The sequence below is a fragment of the Gallus gallus genome, chromosome 24 (genome assembly GCF_016699485.2).
Source record: "Gallus gallus isolate bGalGal1 chromosome 24, bGalGal1.mat.broiler.GRCg7b, whole genome shotgun sequence".
NCBI classification, from domain to species: Eukaryota; Metazoa; Chordata; class Aves; order Galliformes; family Phasianidae; genus Gallus; species Gallus gallus.
The window spans coordinates 4,477,753-4,501,561 of NC_052555.1; the positions used below are offsets into that span (position 1 = coordinate 4,477,753).

At 47.8% G+C, this 23,809-nt stretch overlaps 1 protein-coding gene across 17 annotated transcripts; it reads right to left on the reverse strand.

Annotated features, from left to right (window-relative positions):
- Window positions 1-1,295: 1,295 nt before the first annotated feature.
- USP28 (ubiquitin specific peptidase 28) lies at window positions 1,296-22,999 on the reverse strand. Of its 17 annotated transcripts, none has more exons than XM_015298019.4 (26): window positions 22,962-22,999; window positions 20,079-20,153; window positions 19,115-19,247; window positions 17,689-17,782; window positions 17,359-17,521; window positions 16,423-16,509; window positions 15,290-15,427; window positions 14,841-14,914; window positions 14,242-14,318; window positions 13,707-13,855; window positions 11,928-12,055; window positions 11,703-11,798; window positions 10,419-10,613; window positions 9,841-10,055; window positions 9,471-9,541; window positions 9,017-9,245; window positions 7,615-7,848; window positions 6,608-6,747; window positions 6,255-6,440; window positions 5,445-5,540; window positions 4,346-4,524; window positions 4,174-4,252; window positions 3,800-3,879; window positions 3,293-3,416; window positions 2,670-2,868; window positions 1,296-2,470 (listed from the first exon to the last, which is right to left on the reverse strand). In XM_015298019.4, the coding sequence occupies exons 2-26, from the start codon at window positions 20,130-20,132 to the stop codon at window positions 2,295-2,297; spliced, it is 3,396 nt and encodes a 1,131-aa protein (XP_015153505.2). In that variant the 5' UTR covers window positions 20,133-20,153; window positions 22,962-22,999; the 3' UTR covers window positions 1,296-2,294. The 17 variants fall into 17 exon arrangements, with proteins under 17 accessions (XP_015153505.2, XP_040507996.1, XP_015153498.3 ...); XM_040652062.2 differs by having other exon boundaries at window positions 7,657-7,848; window positions 22,848-22,999; XM_015298012.4 differs by having other exon boundaries at window positions 22,848-22,999.
- Window positions 23,000-23,809: the final 810 nt, after the last annotated feature.

The following is a 23,809-nucleotide window of genomic DNA, read 5'->3' on the forward strand; positions in this document are numbered from 1 at the left end:
CCAGGAAGAAGTCCCACAAACATCTGTCTTCAGTTTGTCCAAGAACACCCACATGTATTTCTCTCCTTTCCTCATCAGCTGCTGAAAAGAATCTGTGTTTTCTCAGCGTGATGACAGAAGGTAAAGGCTCCATTACAACACAGGATCACGTTAGCAGCTCAATAGGCAATTAAATGTTTCATTTCCCCAATTAATGGGGAAAATACTCAGAAATTTTGGCTGCTGGAAAACATGGATTTTTCCTCCTCTTTACTAACTCAATGTGAATGCATTATTTCCTGCTGCTTGCTTTGGAACTGCAGATCCCCTCCCTCAAAAACAACACCAGCTATAACACAGGGCAACTTGCAACAGGACTGAAAACAGATTGAAAAATGAGACTCCAGGAGAAACCAGCAAACACTGATAACCAACAGAGGCATTTCCTCAGCACCACTTGCAGGAATATAGGACAAAAGAGGGGAAGCAGAGCTCCCTGCAGCTCCAGGGGAAGCACAGCCCCCCTCAGCTCCAGCCAGCACACTGTTATCTGCAGACACAGCAGGGCTGGGCACGTGGCCTTCAGTTACAGCAGCACTGAACGTGAACCCTTGGTCACACTGCTCAATCTGAATAGCAGAAATAGACAGCAGTGAGACAGAAAACCAGACAGCACCGTAATCCAGAGTGCAGCTTAGTGTGTCCCACCCATAGTTAGCTGAAGAGTGCTTCAGATCAGCAGTGGCACAGAGGAGGCTCAGTCAGATGCATCACAACCTGTGCTCCCATTGCAGCATGCGTTGGCTAATGGAAGCATCAGCCACAAACCACAAAGCTGCAGTGCACACTGAGAGCCATATTTAACCCCGGGGCATAGCGTGACCTGGCTGCTCTGTGTGTCACGACGACGTTAAGGCACTGCTGTAGACTTCATTGGGATTCCTGCCTTCTCAGGGATGAGCTGAAGCTGTCAGGTCTGAAGAGCAAACAAAACTCCGTGGTCAGTCACCGAACTCAACTCTTCCTCTGTCAAAGCATACAGAAGTACCCCATGCCATCCCAACAGCAGCAGGAGAGAACTCTGAGCTCCCAAGCACTTCATTGCCGTTGCAGGAGACCCAAAGAGGAGCTATCAACCACAGCACTGCAGAGCTATAAGGTGCTCACAGCTGCTCACATTCCTGCATTGCTTTGCCCATGGATCTCTTTTTCTCTGCTTCCCTTTCTTTCTGCTGAAGCCAAGAGGAACCCTTAAGGTGTAACAACAGAGGGAAAAAAAAGCAAACAATAACAACATAAAAACACACAGAGGGAAGTTTTTCCATTCTAACATAGAACAAATGCTTTTATTGCACTTTTAGGAAAACTGCATAGTCCTAACAAACAGGCTTCCTCCTCCACTTACTCAGAATGTCTGGTTTAAACAACCGTCAGTGTTCAAACACAATCACAGGCTGCCTGCAAAAGGAACTCCAAACGAGGCATAATTTATTTCTTACAGGAAGTTAATCAAAAAGAAAAGGGGGCTGATCCTAGGCCTTGCAGTTACCATCGCTCACCCAGCACCGAATATCCACCAGAGATGAGAAGGAAGTTCACTTTCCAACCCAAGAGGGTAATACACCCCATGGGGTTCAGCCCTGAACCAGCCAGCTAACAGCGCAGCACTCGTAAAGCTTCCAGCTCCGTCCTGGCTCGTCACTGCCACTGTTTGATTTTGCCTTTCTCAGAGGAAGAATCCTCCTCCTTTTCTTTTGCCAGTTAGAACACAAAAGGGAAATGCTTGTTTAACTTAACTGAAATATGCAGTTGCACGCCTGACTGCACACAACATACAGAGTGAGCTCTGCTGTTCCTCTCAGACAGAAGTTTGGCCAGATCTGAATATATAATGCAGCCAATGACTTAGGAAGATGTAAATGTGTCTGATGGATCAATGACAGCCAATAGCTCAGCTCAACGGATAAACCAAACTCTTCCTCTGCTGTTGATGTCATTCCCAGGGATGTGTGCTTGCTGGACAGCGTACAGAGTTGCCACAATAGAAGAAGTGTCCTCATCTGGTCCTAGGAAAATAAGGCAGGTGGAACTGCCAGGTACCTGCTGTGCCATATTAGTACAGTGGTTCACGTGCTTTGCATTCTCACTTAGCATCTTATCTCAAAAGTGCAATATTGCTTTTCATTCGCTCCTATTTACAAAGCACACAGGTCTCAACACGAAATCACCTCTTCCCTCCCTGAATACCGCCTGGCGGGAGGATGCTGTGCACGGATGCTTCACAGTGTGCCACTCCGAGGTGCCAGCTCTGCCATCTACTTCACAGTCACAGTCGAGGCGTCATGGATGGACTCCATCACCGCTGCAAAGCGGCTGCAGAGGTCGTATGGGGAGTTGGGACGGATCTTTGGGGGCTCCTTCAGCACCACCACCTCCGTGGAGCCGTCTAGCAGGCGGGGGAGCAGCTCGCCCAGCCTGATCTGCAGGCTTGCTGCAGGGGGAGGAGGATGATAGAATATAATCAATGGGACCAAAACAGAAATAGCCAAACACACTACAATAATGATTTTAAGATCTTATGGAAGTGTTTTAAGCAGCCCCTCCATTCCTTTCTACTTAAGACCTAGACACAGCCCTAACCACTAACAGCATGAATAAGGCAATGCAGGTGGCCATTCACCATTCCCTACCGTCCATGTCTTCTCGTCCCAGATAGGAGCACCAGCGGTTTCTCATGACCTCAATGGCATCCATGTCTTCTCTGGAGATGTCAAAGTTGTTAATGAGGTGCATACAGGGGATGATCAGCTCATTCAGGATGCTAATGCCCTCTGCCACGTGGGCTTCCTCACAGCTTACAAACAGAGATGATGCCACCTCATTCAGCTTCTAGGAGAGGAGAGAGAACCTGAGAAAGACCTTTAAAAAGCAGCCATGGTCTTCTGATAATCAGCATGCTGTCAGAAAAGGCACACAGCTCAGTTCCTTTCCATGGACAGCTGTGCAGCACAAAGACAAACAGAACCAGGTGCTAGGTTCTGGAGAAGCAGCAGCTGTTAGTCAAAGCAATCATACTTCAGAAAACAAACTGATAAATATATATGTTTATATACTGACAAATTGTTATTTAAATATACAGCACATACATAGCTTACTCATAATTCTGGTTTTCATATCTGCTTTACCACGTCTCCTCGAGAGCCACATCAAACATTTTCTCACTGAATTATTCTACATCTCCATGATGTTCCCTGGGCTGCTCCCATCCCTCCACAACCCTCCCAAATGGCTCGAGAGCTCCTCCTTTACACACCAAGAGACACTTTCTTCTATACAAGGTGATCAGCGATTCATTCACTCCTCTGTTGGCTCCCTTCTTCAGCAGAGTGGTGTTGCTTTGGTAGGCATAGATCAGGTAGGTCAGGGACTCCTTGTACCTACAAGAAGAGAGTCAGCTGTCCAGCCTGCAAGCTCTGGAACTCTAAAACGTGCTTAAGCCCATTACAATGCCTACTTCAAGACAGTTTAGTTTTAGTATAGCAGCCCAAAGGGCCAAAAAAAGTGATGGGAATTGTACAGCTTCACTGGGAGAAAGATGAGGGGATGCTAAGGACAGACACCTAGCTAGTGTACTCAGCATAACCAGGGTTGGCTCTGCATTCAAGAAAGGGCAATCAGTGAGTCAGGAATGAACTATATTGGCCTCTATCACAAGGCTGAATGCAGTCTGGATATCACAGGTCTGAAAGAAGTAGTTCTGCCAAAAGAACCTCTACTTCTAGGCTTATCTTGTCCAAAGTCACCATTAAAATAAGCTTACTTTCTATTCTGGTACAGCTCCAACCCTGTAAGCAGGTAAACAGACACCTTCCGAAAAAGACTGTAGTCCTCGTGCCACTTCTGTTGAGGAAGAGGAAGAAAACAGTGTCAGTGTCACCTCCAACATGTTTTCACACTCCTTCACAACTCACAAGCGTATTTGATTTTACCCTTTAAAGAGTTTAAAATTCTCTCAGAAGCCACACATTGATTCAGTCAGCTGCACGCCATCCCTTAAAGCTCAGCTAACTCCATTCTGCTTTCTGTGCTGGCACTGCTCTGAACCACATTCCCAGTTTCCCACTGGGAATGTTTCCCACGCTGCTTTGGAAAGCATGAGCTCTGACTGCAAGAAGGCCAAAAGGTGGCACTTACCTTATACTCCTCCATATTGACCTCATCAGGACCGATCTCTTTCAGTTTATCTCGTGCTACCTTCATGATGCTAATGGACCTGCCCCGCATAAGAAGAGATGAGAAAATGAGAAGGACGGCCTCAGCTGCTTCCAGATGAGAGAAACTTCATTGTGGAACCCACAGCACAAACCTTTCATCGTAGCTGAGGTTTTTGTCTGCAAACTGCTCGAGGAGGGTCCGTTCCACAATCTGCTGGGGAGCATCGTTCTGAAGGAAGTAAACGAGCACGTGTTGCAAGCGGGCATCGTTCTGAGGGGTCGGGGTCTCTTTGGAAAGGAGATAGAGTCTGGAGTACTCCTCGTGGAATGCCTGGCAAGAAAACACACACACTGAGGCATCCACCCTTTCACCTGTCTGAATTCTGCAGTGGCTGATGCTGAGCCTAGAACTGTCCCAAAATGATGGGGTGCTCACAGAGGATAACTAACTCTGCTGCTTAGCTGTGCTCTGCTGGTGAATAGAAGCCCATAAGCATCGGGAATGATGCATTCCAAGCCAGAAGCACGTGCATCAAACATGCAGTTTTCTGAAGCATCCAGGTATCTAAATGGCTTCCTAAGAGAGTGGGAAATACACAAAACAGGTTTGGTAATCCTCTTGTGAGAGAAGGAGTTGTCAAAATCAACTGCAATTCTCTTACATCTGTGAGCAGATTGTCATTTATATTCCTGGAGATAAAGAACACAGGAGATTTCTCCCTGTTTTGTATTTTTAATTAAATCTACCCACTGGTAAAACCTAACACCAGAGCCAACATTGGGCAGCCTATGTTCTTGTAGATCCCCCTATTCCATGCCATGCATTCTTTTCACGGAGACACCTTTTACAAGAGAAGTAATAATGAGCATGCACATCCCAGACCACAACACATCTCACAAGCGCTCACTTCCTGACAGCAGCACCAACGACGTGCAACAGATGCTGAAAGACAAAGGACGCCTCGTTTTCAAATCCAGACCAAGAGAATTACCAACACCGAAAGCAGTACAAGCAGCAGATGGCCTTCTGGGAGAAGGCAGTTCTTATAAGCCCTAAGAATCAACTGGGATGCAAGGACATGGCGTTATGCAAGCACAAACAAGTGCAGGACAGAAAAGCCATTAGGTAGGAAAATAGTCGCCTGGACCTTTCCTTTCACTGGCTTGGTATGTCTTTACACACAGCACACACCCTTCATTCTGTGAGCACAGATTTCCATGCTTGTGGAAATGAAGCAAAATTAAGGATACCTTAACGAGCCCCGCTTCAGACCCATCACGATCAAAGGTCTGGCGGGCTTTTGCAATAGCCAGGATGACACCTTGCATGGCTGGACTCAGCATCACCTACCATGGAAAGCAGGAAAAGAAACACAAACAAGAACGGGGAAAACAGTAACAGGAAAAGAAGAGAAGACATGGTGAAGAGACGAAAGAACTTGGAATTTTGAACATGAAGAACACTAGCCATATCCCCTCTGCATCCCATTCAGTTTCCCTAAGCAACACAAGAGAGCAGTGCGTGTGGCAGAGGAATTAATTGTGCTAAGTTCATACAGGCATGCATTAAACATACTCAAGTAGTACCTATCTCTATATTCCTATAGGTGAACTCCAATCGGACCACTTCTAGAATGGGAAAAGACAACTTCTAGAATGCTGCTGGGTGTGTGAGTGAGGTTAACCAGGTTTGACAAAGCAGAAGCTGGGACACTGAGTTACACTGCGAGTGCTCCATCCCTTTGATGTGTATGGGACAAAGCTCTGAAGGCAGTAAGGAGGTTTGTAAATACATCTAGGACCAATTCTGATACAGAAAGAAGACCTGCAGGAACACTGAGTAGATCTAATGATTGAATGCTTCTACAGAGCTGCTCCTCTGATGGCATTTAGGAAAGAAGCTGCTAAGCAGATTGGCCTGACCGCTTCTACAAGGGGAAAAATTCACTTTGAAAACAGCACTGCTTCCACGACAGACAAGTGAGGAACGCTTACAGACAACCACTACGAAGTTAGAGGTTAGTGATGGACAGCAATTAGCGCCTGCACTGGGAGCTGTACCTCCTCATTATATCCATCTGCATCAGATCTAACAGGAACCTTCCCCACACTGGGGATTTCCACTTCCGAGATCTGTGAGCTACTCTGGGCAGTGGGCTCTGCTTCTTTAGCATCCTGAGGTTGCTCTGCCTGAACTGTAAAGGTGGTTTCTCCCAGTTGGGCCTTCATTGGTTCTACCTCCTTTGGCTGTGGCCGAGAAGAAGAAGAAAAAGGATAAGAAAAACAAAAGCAGAAGGGGGCCGAGATAAATGTGGTACAGCTACAGAATCACAAAGAAATGAAAAAAGCCAGGGTTTATTGGAGAAGAATAACACACAGACAGCAGCTGGCTGCTCCCTGGGCTGTGTCCTTACCTCGCAGAGCGCTGCCTCCACGCCGTTCTTCTCGTAGACTTTGGCTGCGTTGGCAATGGCTTTAGCAGTCTGCTCCTTTGCAATCATGGCGTGCTCCGAGGACAGAGAGCGCAGGCTCTGCTCGTGGGCTGCAGGTGGATCTGTCAGGGCAGATATGGTGTGAGAGAGCAGAACTGCAGGGCTCGGTCCAAATGCACAGAGGGTAAAAGGTGAACAGAAGTGCATGAGGGTGAAGCAGCTCCCTCGCATCTCCTAAGCATACACACCAACTTCTCTATCTGTAAAAAGCACTCCAAAATCATTCACATTAGAAATAGAAATCATCACCCACCTTGTTATAAACTTGCTTATGCGACCCTAAATGAGATGGAACCGTCCCATAGAAGTGCACATTCTTAGGAACTATGGCTCAAGGTAAAGTAATGGCTTCATTAACATCCTAAAGTGCTGCACCACCAGACGACGTGATACAAGATGCTAATTTAACACTGTGTCTGAGTCTGGAGTGAGCTTGCTGCTCAGTTCCATCAGAATACAATATCATAATGAGCATTTCTCATCTCCATTACATCTTCTTTCCCTGTCTTGTTCTAAAATGTTTTGGAGCACTTCTGTGCATGGCTGAACAGCTGCTACCTCCACCCCACATGAACCTGTTCCACCATGAGCTCAAGCACACACACCTCGTGAAACCCTTTCAGAGGCTGTGGCACACAGCAGGTTGCTAAGTGATGCTTTCCCACTCGGGAGAGCAGCATTTAAACATCCTCCACTCAATACTTCTATTAATAAAAAAATGCCTGGAAGCGAAATGAGATCAGCTCACTGCAATGAAATGAATAGAAAACAGCATTTCTGTTGACAAGCCTGGAAACGCAAATGTGCAAAAACAGTAGAGCAGCCTTCTGTGTTGCCAGGCCACAGCCCCCACCAGCACCTCTGCTACTTCAACAGCCCCTTAGATACCCAAAAATCAAACAAGGCTCCACAGCAGCGGTCTTTCTGACCATTCATTTCAACACAGCTTGCAAAATCAGACGTGGCATCACCTAGCCCCGACTCAGGAGAGAGCTCTTGAGATTCAGAAGCAGTTGAAGGAATCTTGCAGGACTGCTCCTCCTCCCACTCTTCTGCCTCCTGCTCGAGCCGCCAGTTGTCCTCCTGGATGTAACGCCTCAGCTCTGGGGGCAAAGCCTCCACCTCCTTCTGGAACTGCCCGACCTCTGAGCCGTCACCTTCACCTGGAAGAAGGTCAGAAACACACCTGTATCCAAAGGCTACCATTGCACAGAGTACAGCACTCAAGCTGCCTGCAGCCATAATGGTCATAGTATGGCTTGAGACATCGTATCTACAGCAGCATGTAAAAGCAGGGAGCCATGTGGGCTCCCAAGCATGAACTCCACACTGGCTTCAATTCCATCTACTTCAGTATCAAGATCTGAAATAACACAAAACCCACCAAACATCAGCTTTCAACAAGTCTTAAGATTATGCAAAGTGAATGACAATTCCCTCTACCAGAGCCATCTTTCCTTGTGCACTCATTGTAAAAGAAAGCATTTTTTTAAGCAACAGAAACTGTATTAAATAGAAGAAAAAATAATTTGTGGGTTCACTCCAGAAACAGACCTGTCACAAAGAACAGCTTCCAAATTCTCATCAGCAATGTTCAGCAATGAACAGAACGACTGTCCTCTATTGTTTGCTGCTATTGATTACATCAAAATGAACAACGCATGAAATTATTAGGTTCTTCTACAGCTGCTGGCCATGTATAGTGCCACATGCACAATAATTCATCCACGTAACTATTTATATGCTGGCAGTGCAAACAGGCTTGCAAGGCTAAGCCATGATCACCAATAATTCATCTCACGTAACAGAGAAGGCTGTGTAACCAAAGACTCCATGTGGGTTCAACGTGATGGTATCACTAAAGATTAAGTCAGATAGGAGGCAAAAAGAGAGCTTGAATACACAGTGTTGTATTAGCACAGTTCTATCTTCAGTTTCCCCCTTTTTCTCTATTAGAGACCCAGAAAATAACAGACTATGGAACAAACCACTTCACGGACACGTTGGGTGAATTGTCTTCTAAGCATCTGCTCACTGCCTGGCCAGCTCCTACAAGAGGTCTGAATACATGGCAGCAAATACAGAGATTACACTGAGCTATCTGTCCAAAACACTGCAGCCAGATGTGACCAGGCCAAGCTGGCTGTGTTCCAGAGATGGTCCTTTCTCCTGTCAGCACCCAAGCTGCAGTCTTCCTCCTGCTGGTCTCACTGTTTCTGCATCTGCAGACAGGGCGTAATGCCACACCACACAGACACTGAGGGACTTGGTGATGATGCACGTTAGAGAGAACATCATGCATCAGAGTCAAAACAGCTTTAGCTCCCCTACCTGCAACAACGTGGGACACCTTATCGCTTATGTACATCAGGCAGTAAGCACTGGCGTTCCTCAGGCCACCAAATGAATCTCTCTCCAGCTCTTCCCACGATGATTCTGTCACTGAGATGTCATTGTATTTCAGCCAGCTTTTCCGAGGCTGGTCATATATGAAGGCCCAGTAGTGACCAGCATTTGCTTGCCCTTCATGCACCAAGACAGCGTGCAAGTGATAAGGAACCTGTAAGTTCACATGGACAGAGCTTTCAGATTCACTTTTAGTAAAGGAAGTTATCTGATCTTTATGAAGAAGTTGGAAAATACATTCACAGCCATTGCCTCGTGCAAGAATTGTAACACTGGGATCTTTTCAAAATACAGCAAAGTGGGTAACTTGAACTGACAACTAACAAGATGCACTATCAGCATCAGTCTAATATTTACTGCATGAAGTGGCATCTCCTACCTGCTGGAGGTGAGGGTCGCTGTACATTTCGTCAATGGATAGGCTGACTCTGGCAATGGACTCCTTCAGATCTGCCAAGAACACCATGAATTAAAAAAAATACCTAGAAATGCCATGATTTCCAGAAAGCTTGAAGCCAGGCAGTAACTACTGAGTGCACTCAACAGCAGAGCTGAAACCCACGCATGATTATTTGATGGTAGATCTAAGCTCAGTGGCTATACCATCTACCTCAGAACATACCAAAGAGTCATTTTTAGATGAGCAGAAAGACCCGAGGGCACAGCTCAGGATGCATTCAGCTGAAGCAACAGAGGGGGATTCGGGCTGGCAATAAACACAAAAGTCACAACCAACGTTTAGGGCCGACCTCGCACATCTTGCTCAATCTCATTCCTCCATCGCTGCAGACACGTCGTAACCAGGTTCATCTCTTCCTCAGAAACCACGTGGGGAGCAGGACAGTCTGACATCTCTGCTGGTGGTTCAGAAGGCTGCAGAGGCGCGTTCAGTTGTTGCTGAGGTGAGGAATTTGCCAATAGGACAGCTTCATCTTCAGGTTTACCATCCTTTCCATCTAGCATGCTGCAAAGCAAAAGCCAAGTGTAAGCCAAGCACGCTGAGCAGGCTCGTCATCATCCAATACTGTAGTAATGTAACGGTTAATGGAAGAGAAAAATTAGGAAAAGGTACATAATTCAACTCAGGATCACTGCTCATCCATGGCAATATGGCAACGCTGCTGGAAAAGGAACAGTAAAATGAACCAACCAGAAAAACCAGCAGACTACCTGCAGTCATAGACTGAACTGAATGAAAAGTGGGCACCAACTGCTCATGTATCACAAGCACCCACGTCAATAATTGGCTTTTAGAACTCAAACCAGCACGACTTAGCTGAAAGTTAGCCTATTCTCCAAAAAATGGTTTCTATTTCCATTTACCAACCTGTCAGGCTGTGAAGGTGTGCCCAGAATGAGCGACTCGCCCTGGGACTGCCTGTCCATCATCTGAGAGTCCTCAGTAGAAGACACGCACGCAGAGGACACAGCTCCAGCAGGCTTTGTAGTGATGAATTCCAGAACATATTGCAGCATGTCAGGCAGTGGGAAGCGTGCTGGGCCAGAGCCGTACTTCATATACCTGCAATGATAGAGCAAAACATTCCGTTAACGAAGGAATAGAGCTGTTTGGTTAAACCTGAGACAAACAACAAACAGGCAACTACATATCGGGTTGTGACACTACTTATTTACAGACAGAGCATTTCTTTTCATGTCTGTTTGGAAAATAAATATGTTATCAGATAACTCTAGGACACATTTCCCCATGGAAATTCCCAAAGCTGCCATTCTGGGATCCCCCCATGCACTACCTACACATTTCTCAACCATTTCTATTCATATAATAAAAGTCAGTGCTGCTGCTTTTTTGACAGATAGCCTTAGACCCAGAATATTCCTTTGCTTTGTGTGAAGGTGGAATAACACACCACTCACCTAAGGCAATCCTTGCACGTACCACATGTACAAACAAAAAACCAATGAATGAAACCCCAGTAACCCAGCTCCACTATAGCAACATACACAGACTTGGTTCAAAAGACAAAAACTTGGACCCTGCAACCATGTGGTATCCATGCACACACATTTGTGTCCCACAGACATGCAGCTCTTCTGCTGTTCTGAAGGCTTTGCAGCAACACGAGGAGCCCTGTGCTGCAAAAAACCTCTCTCCAAGCCCCGTGTTTCCTCCAAGGAGAAGCACGCCTTGCACACCCACAGCTTGAGTGTCATGGGCAGAGGGAAAGAGAGGAAGCCTTGGTGCCCTGCAGCGGCCAAAACACGGGCATGCCATCAGCTCCTCTTTGGTCAGAGACCCAAAACACAGCACAGCCAGCTGCTAGGAAGGAAACAAGCTCCATCCCAGCCAGACCAGCACAACTCCAGACAGGGACCCAACCTTCCTTACAGGTTTTGCAGAGAGGCTGTGGATGCCCCATCCCTGGAGGCACTCAAGATCAGGCTGGATGTGGCTCTGGGCAGCCTGGGCTGCTGGTTGGCGACCCTGCACATAGCAGGGGGTTGGACCTGGATGAGCACTGTGCTCCTTTTCAACCCAGGCCATTCTACGGTTCTATTATTCCAGTGCTTGCTTCTGCCTTGCTGTTTAAAAGAAACCGTTTCCGAACTCCCACACAACACAAGAGTAAAGCTGTAGCTGACTGCTCACCTTTCCAGTTTCTGTTGCAGAACCAGCATCTTCTCCTTCAATTTCTTCATTTCTTCTCTCTTTGTCTGAATAAGCTCTTTGCTGCAGTAGAGGTACCTAAACAGACAACACAGAACCTCACCATGGGGAACCTATTTACTTCTCAGATCCGCAGTCTTCCATAAGTACTTCAGAATCCATCCTCGCTCGCCAGCTTTCAACATGCTGTACAAGACAGCAACTCACCTGTCCATGAAAATAGTCTGAGGGAACTCCAGCTTTGTGTGGATTTTCTCTGGCTGTCCCAGGGATTGGTTGAACTCAAATCGGGAGAGTTCAAAGGTCAGCACAGGAGGGAGTTTGGTGAACCAGCGCTGCAACAGAAGCAGAAACGCCCCCGAGGGGACCTGTTTTAAGATGACTGCTCAGCATCACGCCTCAGACCCACCCTAAACATCTGTCTTTCAATGCTGGATGTACGTTGTGTTTATGGAGAGACTAGGCAGAAAAACTGAACTACATGAGATTAAGTTTTCTGCTTCCGCCCTATGTTTTTACCACCAAGGAGCCTCCAAACTGCTTTCAGAAAGTTCACACATCCAACTTCACAGCTTACTAACTGAGGCCTACACAACTCACAGACACTACATCAACTCTGCATGTCAGAGCCTCCAATAGATAGCCATTCTCCAACATACATCACATGCAATGATGAGCAACAAGACAGGAGTCCTCAAGCAGCGCCTTATTCCTCATCCCCTCTGTTTATGAACCATTCAAATGAGGAGATTCAGACAAGAGATTCACTTCCCATACATTTAACAAGCTGTTGCAAGGAGCCACACAGAAAGAAAGATTGATGGTTGAATTTCTCCTTCCTCTGCCTTTCCGGGCTCACAGCATTTCAAGCATCCCCAAGTGCACCCCACCTACCTGACAAAGCACTGTGCACACCATTCCCTGTCGGACTCACTGTGAACACACTAAGGGCATTTTCCTTGGCATGGTTCATGTCATGCATTCTGCCACAGCGAATCTGCCCCACACCAAAGTGCCACAGCACATCTTAGATCTCAGATATTTACAGTGGAGGTGATTGGGGTTTTTTTTAAATGCTTTTTAAAGCAGTTAGCAGAGGGAAAGCCTCACCTTCAGAACAAGACAACATAAAAACAGAGAAGGAAAGGTTTTCACACCTATTACCTAGGGCAGAACGTACGTTCTAATTAACCCCAGCAATGCTTTGATGCACTCACTCATACAACAAAATGCACCTTCTCCTCTACGCCCATATCATGCAGGCTTCCTAGGAAGTAACAACACATTTTCCACATGGTTTCACAGAACAAAAATACTTTTCTCTGTCCCTTCTAAGCCAGACACCTCTGTGCATTTCTCAAACCAGCCTTCAGCTGCTCTTAATACACACAGGATGCTGAATGCAATGGTACATCTTAGCTTTCTACTTCGCTGCATTTACGTAGTTTATGATTGATTTGTGATTTGTGGGTTTAAAGAAGAAATAAAGAAAGAAAAAGTAAATTAAATAAATCAGCACAGTCAGAAGGTAAGAGTGAAAATGAGAAGAACACACACTGTAATAGGGAGAAAGATACAAATTCCAAATGGCATACCATAGAGATAAGCACTGTACTTTTACCCTCCGAAAATAAGGAGGCAGTGGTTCTCCCCCTACTCAGGTACAGGTAGGCTTCAACAGAAAGAGAGAGACTTTATCACACTTGCATCAGAAGCATACGTTGACCTTTTTATTTTAAAACAAACCCCTTGAATTGGTTATACAGGACAACACATCTTTACAAACAAGCAGACTCAGCATCTCACAGCTGACATACAGCGACGTGAGATCCCAGGCAGCCAGAAAACATCCTTGTATTCAATTAGAGACCGTTGGCAATTGCCATTTACAGTTAGCACACTACACTGAGACACACCTGTGCTACACGCATTGAGTTTTTTCTTTAGAAAGCAACCAAAAGCTCAACAACAAAACTTCCAACTAACCTCCTGTACATATTTCACTGACTGAGTTGCTGTCTCCTCATCCATCTCTCCCTCCACCATGGCTCCTTCCAAGCACTCATTCAAGTTTCGATAACCATTTACCTGAAGGGGATACTGACCAAAGGTTTCGATCTTGGAAAAAGTATTGCCTGAATGATGAAAACGATACAAAACCCATGAACTAACTTCAGTGAGCAAAAGAACTCCCATTAACACAAGAGGTTGTTGTAAACACCGGGTTAGATGCACCAAATGAAGTGCTCATAGCTCTCTCCGCACGTCTCTCAGGGTAAGCCTCCTCCCAAATGAGTGCTTTCAAATGCACGAGCACTTATGAGTATTAAATGTTTTCAGAAGACATATTATATAAATGTTAAAGACAGCTCTATAAGGAAAGGCTATTTGCAGGTTTACTGTGACAATGAAAATCCAGGCAATTTCAACAAGAGTGTGCAACAAAAACATGCATCACTATTGCCGTACATCAAAGCACTCAAAGGACTTCAAAAGTGGAACTACCAAAACCTTCACTCACCCTCGTGGACCCCCTCAGTCAAGAAAGTCCCATAGAAAAGTTGGACCATTGGGTTTTCGGATTTGTCCCCAGGGCTTCTGTTTCAGAAAGAAAAAGCACAGAATTCATTTGTAGGTTGCAAAATAAAGCCCTAACTCATCATCCAACCCTCAGCTTGGGCATCATTCTGTGACCAAAAGCAACGTTTTTATCACAGCATAGAACACAGAGGAAGCTTGTCATATGTTCCCATACTCAAAAGCACATTGTAATACTTATATTGGCAAGGAAGAAAATACGCAGGCACTGTCTTATGGAAATACAACTCCAAAAAGCCACGTCTATTTGTTTACACCAGTCTGCAGAGCTCCCACAGAGCTGATGTGCTCTGGGGGCCATACTGGCCTTGAATGTAGTCTTATACTCAGGCATGAAACGTAGATCTAATGCTCTATAAGCATACTTCAGGCTGAAGGGGGACTACCATCAGCCAGCAAACAAGTTTTTCCTCACACATGGACAATGTTTGCTTAAAGCTCTCTCATGTGCTAAGCAGTCACATCTAAAATAGTGTTTCTCCTCAGTGACAGGTCGAGCTCCTGGGATCTTAAAAAACTCACCTGACATTCACAGCGAGCTGGAATGCATCTTCCAGCCAATCCAGCAGTTTGTGTGTGAACTCACTCACATCTTGCTGCAAGAGAGACAGAAGCCGAGAGTCAAACACACAGAGCAGAAAGTGGTTCCACACTGCTGGTCTCACAAACCAGCTCTAATAAAATCCAGTTGGTACCATCCACCTGAAAGAAGGGCAAAAGCCCAGCTTCACCAGTAATGAACACCCTGTTCATGTGCAGATAAGAGGAAATGAACCACCTAGCTGGCATAGGGCACAGCAGCACTCTGCTGGCTGGTCAATGACCAAGCTTGTACCCACACAACCCAAAGATAGCTGTCTGCCTGCTGCCAAACACACCAAGAGACCTCTGGAAACAAGAGGATGAAACCACACAGGGTTTCTCTGTTATCAAGTGCTGGTTTGAGGAAAGGCTCTGTAACGTGGTTTTACCTGCTGCTCCTCGGTTGATTTAAACGCATCCCTTAAGAGTTCCAGTGCTGCAGAAGGGTCCACAAACTTCCGACGTGTTCCCAGCATTAAAGCAAACAGACACTGAAGCTCTTGCATGAATGCAATATTTCTTTTTCCCTGCAACACAAAAAGAAGAGAACACAAACCCTTCCTGCACTGTGAACCAAGTGCTGCAGAATACCACATGCACATACCTTAACAGCTAAGCTAACAACCATAGGAGGAGATGACATTAAGAAGGACAAAAGCAGAAAGACATGTGGTGTTGCTCAGAAGCAATGTGATCTTCCAAGGAATGCACGGGAGAAAAAAATAACTTTGAGGTGCCCAAAGTAAGGGCTAAAACATAAAGCAAAAACCCAGTGAGCTTTTCAGTGTATTCTGTCTGTGCTTTGGGTTACCTTTACTAAGAGCACATGCAAAAGTACACCAAAGTCTCCTAAATGGGAGGACAGGACAGCATAACAAGCAGAAGATAATTCTTTGCATCACATTTCCCTTTAAATACTTTGTAAGCACCTCCTGCTGATCTTTCTCAGAAGGCACTGGGGCTGGATGCACCCTCACACCGACTCAATAGAACCATAGAATGGCCTGGGTTGAAAAAAACCACAGTGCTCATACAGTTCCAACCCCCTGCTATGTGCAGGGTCGCCAACCAGCAGCCCAGGCTGCCCAGAGCCACATCCAGCCTGGCCTTGAGTGCCTGCAGGGATGGGGCATCCACAGCCTCCTTGGGCAACCTGTTCAGTGCGTCACCACCTCTGGGTGATAACACTACACTCAATCACTGACTCAAACACTACTTCTATAATGAATATGAACAAAATAACAACCTGGAGCTGCCAAATAAGCTTTATGCAGCAGGTTTCTCCTGCCCCTCACTTAGAGTAAAGCTTTATGACAATCATTCAGTTTGTTTGCTTTCCTTTCTAGTGATTCTGCCTTTAAAAAAGTGTTTCCCAGCCTCAAAGCAGCTGGATGGTTTAGAAGTCATTAACATAGAGCCAGAGGTCTGGGATAGCCTGTTCCCAGTGTAATCTGCTCAAAGAAACAGCAAAGCAGGATAGCACAAGAGGGAAACTCCCTAACTTCACGTGATGAAAACTCACAGTGCGTGTCCGGCAGCTCTCAAGTACATTTGGTGGGAAGGAGTAGCTGAGCACCAACCTCCGGAACTGCGGCAACTGGAAAAGAGACTGAAAGGAATGGAGAGAGAAACGCTGATCAACACCTCCACGTTGCTGACTCATTTCAGTTTGATGCACTCCACAGCCTTTTCTGTTCACTCCTCATTGTCCCTCGGCCTCAGGGCACTAAGAAGCGAGCAGCCTGAGTGGCAGAGCAGCACAGCCATACCTCCCAGATTCCTTGTGCTCCTCCCAAAGACCTCATCTCCCCATTCCCGGGCTATAAAACTGGCTTAGGAAGAAGTATTGGGAAAAGCACACAGGAGCAAGTGACACACAGAAGGGAGCCCAACTGCAGCTACTTTACCTCCTCTCAAGGATGGGGAGCCAATGGATCAGCATTTACATGCTGATGTAAAATGGTTACAAGAAGCAAATGTGCTCAGTTCCACTTACTGTTGTCTCTTCCTGTTTAGGTTATCACTGATAATACACACCACCGAGCTGCTTGTTAGTTCCAAGCCTGTGCCACTGTATCCCATTAAGCAGAACCTGATACCCCATGCATTATGGAGCTAACAATAACATCAGTATAATTACATCATCAGTTCCAATCAAGTTTCTGCCATTCAGTAAGCACTTGTACATCAATGCACCAAAAAAAACCAGCTGCATACATGCACACGGACTACATGCATCCATAGCTTTTGATGCAAAGTCTCCACTTAAATGCTCTTTTGGCACACGCTCAGAGGAACCCTTAATTATGTCCAATAAAAAGGAGAAGTGTTATCTGAGGATAGGCACAACCACCAATTTACACGTGTCAGCACTTCACGTTACATGTTAAATTCTAACTGACAGACATTTTGTCTCCAAGACTGCAGCAGTGACAGAAGAATCTGGCCACCACGTTACCTGTATGACAGCACTAAACCAACACGTGTTGCCGATGTTCTTCATCCCCACAGGCCAATCGCCCACTCTCTTCCAGTCGCTCTGTTTGGAATTCTCTCCCCAGACTTCACAGCGTTTCCTTTTGGAGCGGTTTTTGTGTTCAGGAGAATGGACCTCCTGTGGTCTGTCACAAGGCAGGAAGGTCAATGAGAAACACCACCTCACAATGACTGTCTGGGCACTGTACCCCAGCCACGGGCAGAGCTGTCAGGCAGTACCTGGCACTACAGACAACATATACCTCATCCAATTCCTAAGACGTTTCAGCTCTGAACCTACAGCTCCACCAACCTTTCAGCAGCATGAGCTTTTGGTGATTCCAGCTGTCCGTAGGCAACAGCTGAGTGCACATCTCCTTTCTTTTCAGGGTCGAACGCAGCACCACCTGGAAGCAGGACAGCATTCTGATCAGTCTTCCATCACGAGCAGGTCAATGTTTTCTCTAAAAAGAACTTCTAGAGAACATTACACGTCATCAATGTGATTTTTGACATGATAAAAGAAAGATTTTCCAGCAAAAGAAAAAAATTTAAATACAAATTCTGTTGGCTTGGATCACACTATGAAATCAAAGCTGCCATTAAGTGCACTTGATTAGGATCATGCAGCCATGTAAAGGCCAGATTTCCTTACACCCCAATTCAGAGCTCGTGGGAATGCTCCAAACCTGCTGAAATAATGAATCAGGAACACCAGCTGCTGCTTGTATTTGCTATGCCTTGACACCAGTGTTGACAACTGACACTGTGTTAAGAAATAAAGGGTTTTCATTTAATACAATTTGCACGTTTATATACAGTCAGCTTCCTTCAGTTGTTTCAGGATGCTCAGCTAACTGAGCCACTTCATTTACTGGCTACGGAGGAGAGGGGAAAGGAAAATAAGCAGAACAGGCAGAAGCCTTAGACAGTAGAACAAAGTGCAGCTGCACTGCTCTGGGTGTTACTTCTAAGCTCCCAGCACAGAATTTTGGCATCACCAATGTGTCCAGAGGCAAATTTGCTTGGAGAAGTTTCAGTTAATAGAAATGCACCAAGCTGACAGCCTAGTTTTGCCAATAACTGCAATAATTACAGAAACAATTTTTGCATAATCTAACTGCTAGTTCAATTAACATTTTCTTCTATATCTTCATGAAAATACTTCACAGGAAATTAAATCCACCAGCTCTGCCAGCAGAGGCCATAGAAAGAAAAGCAAGCCTTGATAGAGATTTGGTTCTCTATCCTGCTCTCTCTGTTTTAGGAGTTTTCTGGGTTTTCTGTGCTAGCCAACTGATTGTTTAAAACAAATACAGCACAGCAGCACGACCCGCTACTGACAACCAGTACTACAACACTGCTAAGTCACTTCCTTTCTGATTCAGCTCTCCTTCATCAAGAAATACTAAACACAGCCAGAATAAACTCTTCAGCCATACAGAAGCATGCAACCTGCTTGAAGAGGGGTTCCACCCAATATGTGTATTTGACGGAGGTTGCTGATGCGCATTCTTGCTCCCCTTCCTTAAACTGGCACTTGGCTGACCCAAAGGTGAGCAGGTTCTAGGAAAGCCTTACCAACATCAAAGTGCTTTCTGCCAGTTTAGTTCCTCATAGTAGCAAAATCAGTGCCAGGACAGGAAGAGGAGGGATTCCCAGCAGAAGGACCAACTTTCAGCTCAGGTGATACAATGAGCCTTCAGGAGACCCAGCGTGAGCAGGGATGGACCCCTTACCTTGTGGGGGCTCTTTGCCCACTGCACTGCCTTCCCAAGAGGACGGCTCTGCAGCAGCTGTGTTCTGAACAGGCTCCTGATCACGCTCCTCTGTGAGGACGATGAGTGCCTCCATCAGGTTTCCCTTAGCAGCCTAGCAGAAAGACAAGGGAAAAAGTCCATAGTTCCAGGATTACTTCACGTGCACTTGTATGAAATCGAATGCATCCATGGGAAAGATAGACGCGCTGTCTCCAACTTGGCTTCCTCTGGCCATCAGAGAAAGCTATCTATCTATTGGTGACAAGTGGCAGTAAAAACAAAACCAATAAAGGCTAAAATTTATCTGATGGAAAGCACTTTGCCCATATTATTAGGACAATATAGACTCCATTACCTAATTCCATTTCCCTCGCTAGAGATTCAAGCAGCTGTTGGTCTGCAGTGCACCACGGCACGTGGCCACACGGAGACTCCCAGGAGCCAAACCCTACACAGATGGGTATGTGGGTATGGTGACACAACACAGCACATGGTGTCTGAAGGACAGCAGAAAGCTGACTACAGCCCATTCAAGAGAAGAGCTCAAATATGCTCACTTTCTATCTTATTTTATACCATGGAGTTAAGTGTTAAACTCCTTTCAGTCCATGTTTGCTAATGTCTTGTGGATGTTACCTCCCAATGCAATACTGCAGAGTTTTCATAAACAACTCTCTATGTATACAAACAGTGCAACTCATCTCTTGCCCATACATCTCAGGGCATTGGTGAGCGATGATTCTGCACTGACGTCATTGCAATCCATTTAATATTACCATTTCCAATATCAAAACACACCGTATCACCATCACAGGCCACACAATGGCTTTCCTACCCCACAAAAACACCAGCACACAGCAACCCTAAATATGCTCTGAGAGGACCTGAACTCGCCTGATTCTGTGGACAACATCAGCAGCCTTCTTTCACAGCACATACAAACCTTGAGAGCAGCGTGAAGGAAGTCTGCATCCTGAATTCCTGTTATCTCTTTCATCTTGTTTAAAACCTGGCAATCCTGCAGTCAAGAAATAAACACAGCTCCTGTTAAAAGGTGACCATGATGACACCAACCGTCCTTGAAACATCTGCCAACCTCTCAGCAAAGCATTTGCTCATTCTTTCTTTTCCATTGACAGGTGGACATGAAAACTCACTCACACGTGCCGGACAGTACTACCAACGTCAGTGTGAACACCACTCTTAGTTCCTGCTATTTCCAGACTTTCAACCTGTTGCATGCTCAGGAGCACGCTGGCAGGCCCTGGCAGCCCTCTCCCCCAGCCCAGCATGTGCAGCAGGACATATAAGGCTCCCCGTGGGCTGCTGGGGGCTATTTTAAGCCTGGCTGCACATGCCACTTGTGCATGTCACCTCTCACTCACAATGAGGTGACAGAAGAAGGGCCCAAGAGGCTTCCAGTGCTTTTCTTCCCCACCCCACGGGGGCTCCAGGCTCGGGCAGGTCCTTGCACAGCCAGCAATGCCTTCTTACCTGAGAAAATGACTCTATTTGTTTTCTTGACAGATTTCTGAAAGCTTTATAGGCTTCAGGGGGTGGTCGAGTAAAGAGCAACCTTGGTTTGGCCACACAAAGTGCCCGGGGAGGGACACGAAGAAGCACTGGCCTCAACTACAGAGCAGTGAAAGAGATTTTGCTACAGGCATTCACTGCCCAGAAGGTAACAAAGCTGAGGGATGCACTCAAGGTCAATAGAACCAGATCAGAAGTCAATTTCCCCAAAGGCCTGCACTTTGTAAGAGCCCCTTGTGTCTGCGTGCGGTGCATTGGATGGACTGAGGTTTGCACCAACAGCAGGAGCTCCTCCGTGTGCAACACACACACGTGTGTGTGCACAGCCCCAGCCTGGGGTGCTCCAGCTCAGCACGACGAGAAGTGCACCACCAGGAGCCTCAGGACAGGAATACTCTCAGCACACCAATCACACCACGCTGCTCATTTCCCACCTCCATGCTGTATTCTGGTTGCCAAACCCCGCCTCACGCTGCAGGGCACATCTTTCCATTGGAGAAGAACCCACATTACAAAACCACATCACAACAGTGCAATCCAAGGGAGGACAGGGAGTGATTTTTTGGGCTGTGTTTTCCCTGCGGCTGGGAAGCACACTCTGCACCTCCAATTGGTGAAGTCTGGAGGGGAGCAGTTTTGGTTTTGGTCTGTCTGATTGCTTTTTGGGGTCACGCTCTGTGGTCCTTTAAAACAAACCAGCCATTAGGGCTCAGAAGAATAGTGGTAGCTTAATGGCAGCTGCACTCCCAAGAGCAAAGGCAAAGCAAAGAGTAAGCGGGACCTGCCAGAAAAACAGGAGTCACAAAAACAGAGCTATTGCTGTTAGGCTCTGGAAACAACAGACAAGCCTGAAAAGTGGCTGGGAGGGAGGGAGGGAACAGAGATAATAATTACACAGCCAGCTAACGAGCGATAACAGCAGCAGCTCTGCTGTTTTCCTTCACACCCTGCAAATCACAGCACGCAGCAGTGGTTGGTTTGGGGGAGAAACAGAGCAGGGACAGATGCAAACGTGGAGCATGAGTTCAGGGAGGACCAGGAGCAGCAGGGGGCAGAGCCCATGACCTTCAGCCACAGCAGCCCAGCCGTGCTGTGTATCCAAGTGGCAAATGGATGTGAAGAGGCCTCCAACCCTGCAGCAACAGCAGTGCCTGCACTCCTGAAATAGGACCTTTTACAGACCCACACCTTCCCACTGCCACACCAATACCTGTGCAAAGTGCACAATGATCCATGCCTCCTGCTGCACCTGAGGAAAGCTCCTGAAGGGCTCAAATGTGCACACAGAATGAGCCCACATCCTCGAGCATGCTGTGTCCGTGTGCAAGCTGGGTGTGTGCTCTAGCTCTGTGCGTGTATGCCACATCCCTGTGCTCACCACGGAGCTCTGCAGCCCTGTGCATGCTGTGGTTCTGCGTGTGTGGCATCCCTGTGCACAGAGCATGCACTGTGTCCTTGCTGTGTCCCTGTGCGTGCTGTGCTCCTGGGTGCACTGCATCTCAGTGCATGCTGTCCCCATGCATGCTGTGCCCCTGTGCATGCTGTGTGTGCTGTGTCCCATGCACACTGCATCTCTGCACATCCTCTGTGTACTGTACCCCTGTCTACGCTGCACCCCAGTGCAAGCTGTGTGTGTGCTGTGTCTTTGTGCACACTGTGAGCGCTGTGTCCCTATGCACACTACATGGGTGCTGAATCCCAGTGCATGCTGTGCCTCAGGGCACCCTGTATCCCCGTGCATGCCGTGTGTGTGCTGTGTCCCCGTGCATTCTCTACCCCTGTGCACGCTGCACGTGTGCTGTGTCCCTGTGCAAGCTGTGTACGGGCTGTATCTCTGTGCACACCGTGCGTGCTGTGTCCCCGTGCACACTACACGCGCTGTGCCCCCATGCACGCTGCGCGTGCGCTGTGTCTCCATGCACGCTGCATCCCTGTGCACGCTGTGTGCGCTGTGTCCTCCCGCATGCCGTATCCCTGTGCCCGCTGTGCCTCCACGCCTGCCCTATGTCAGCTGTGACCCCGTCCCGCCCGCAGACCGCCGTACGCACGCAGCAGCTCAGCCCGCAGCCTCCCCACACCCACCACCCGCCCGCGGGAGGCCTCGGGCCGCCCCTCCCGCCCCGCTCAGACGCTCCGCTGGGCCGCCTCGCCCCGCCTCCCCCCTCCGCCGCCCGCTCACCGCCTCGAGGCCGCCGGGGCCGCCGCTCGCGGCCTGCAGCTCGGCCGTCATCCCTCCGGGCCGGACCACCCCCCACCCCCCGCGCCGCGGGGCCGCGCCGCCCGCCCGCCTCACCGCCTGCCCACCGCCCTGCTGCGCATGCGCCGTCCGGCGGCGGGGAGGGGCGGGGGGCGCGGCCGCTCCGTGCGCGGGGCGACCTCGGCGGTGTTCCGGGCTGCGGGGGTCCGTTTCCCCCAGCGGTGAAGGCTGTGCTGTCGTTGGCTTCGTTAAAACTAGCGGGCGTTGCTTTTCGGGTTTCTTTCTGGTTGCTCTTTCATGGCTTTTGTACCGTCAGGTTGCACGGGGTCGATGCACGGGGGCGGCGAGCGCGGCTGCCTGGAAACCCCTTTTGCAAACGCAGCTGAGATCTCTTCGTTGCTGTAATAGAAACAGCTCAGCGGGCAGATGTTCCCGTGCAAGGCGTGCGCAGAGACGTGCTCACCCCTCTGGAGCAAAGTGCATGCAGTGCACATCACATGAGGACAGCTGGTGCAAGGAGCATGCAGTGCACATAACGTGAGCCCTGCAGAGTCAGGTGCATGCAATGTGCAGCACACAGCCCCTCTGTTGCAAGGTGCACACAATGCACACCACACAGCCCCTCTGTTGCAAAGGTGCATGCAATGCACATCACACAGCCCCTCTGTTGCAAGGTGCATGCAGCAATGCACATCACGTGAGCAAGGGTGAGCGTGTGCCCTTGGGAACACGGACAGAGCTGCAGTGCTGGAGCCCTCTGCAGGGAGTCCCTGGTGTGGAGGTCCCAGTGCACACCGAAGCATCAAGTGCAGGGCAGGCAGTAGCATGGGAAACAGGCTCAGAAATCCTCTGTCCTTGCATAGAATAGCACAGAACTGTTCTGTTTGCAGAAGCAGCAGCACCTGCAGATCACTCACACGGAGTTGCTGCAATCCCATGCACGG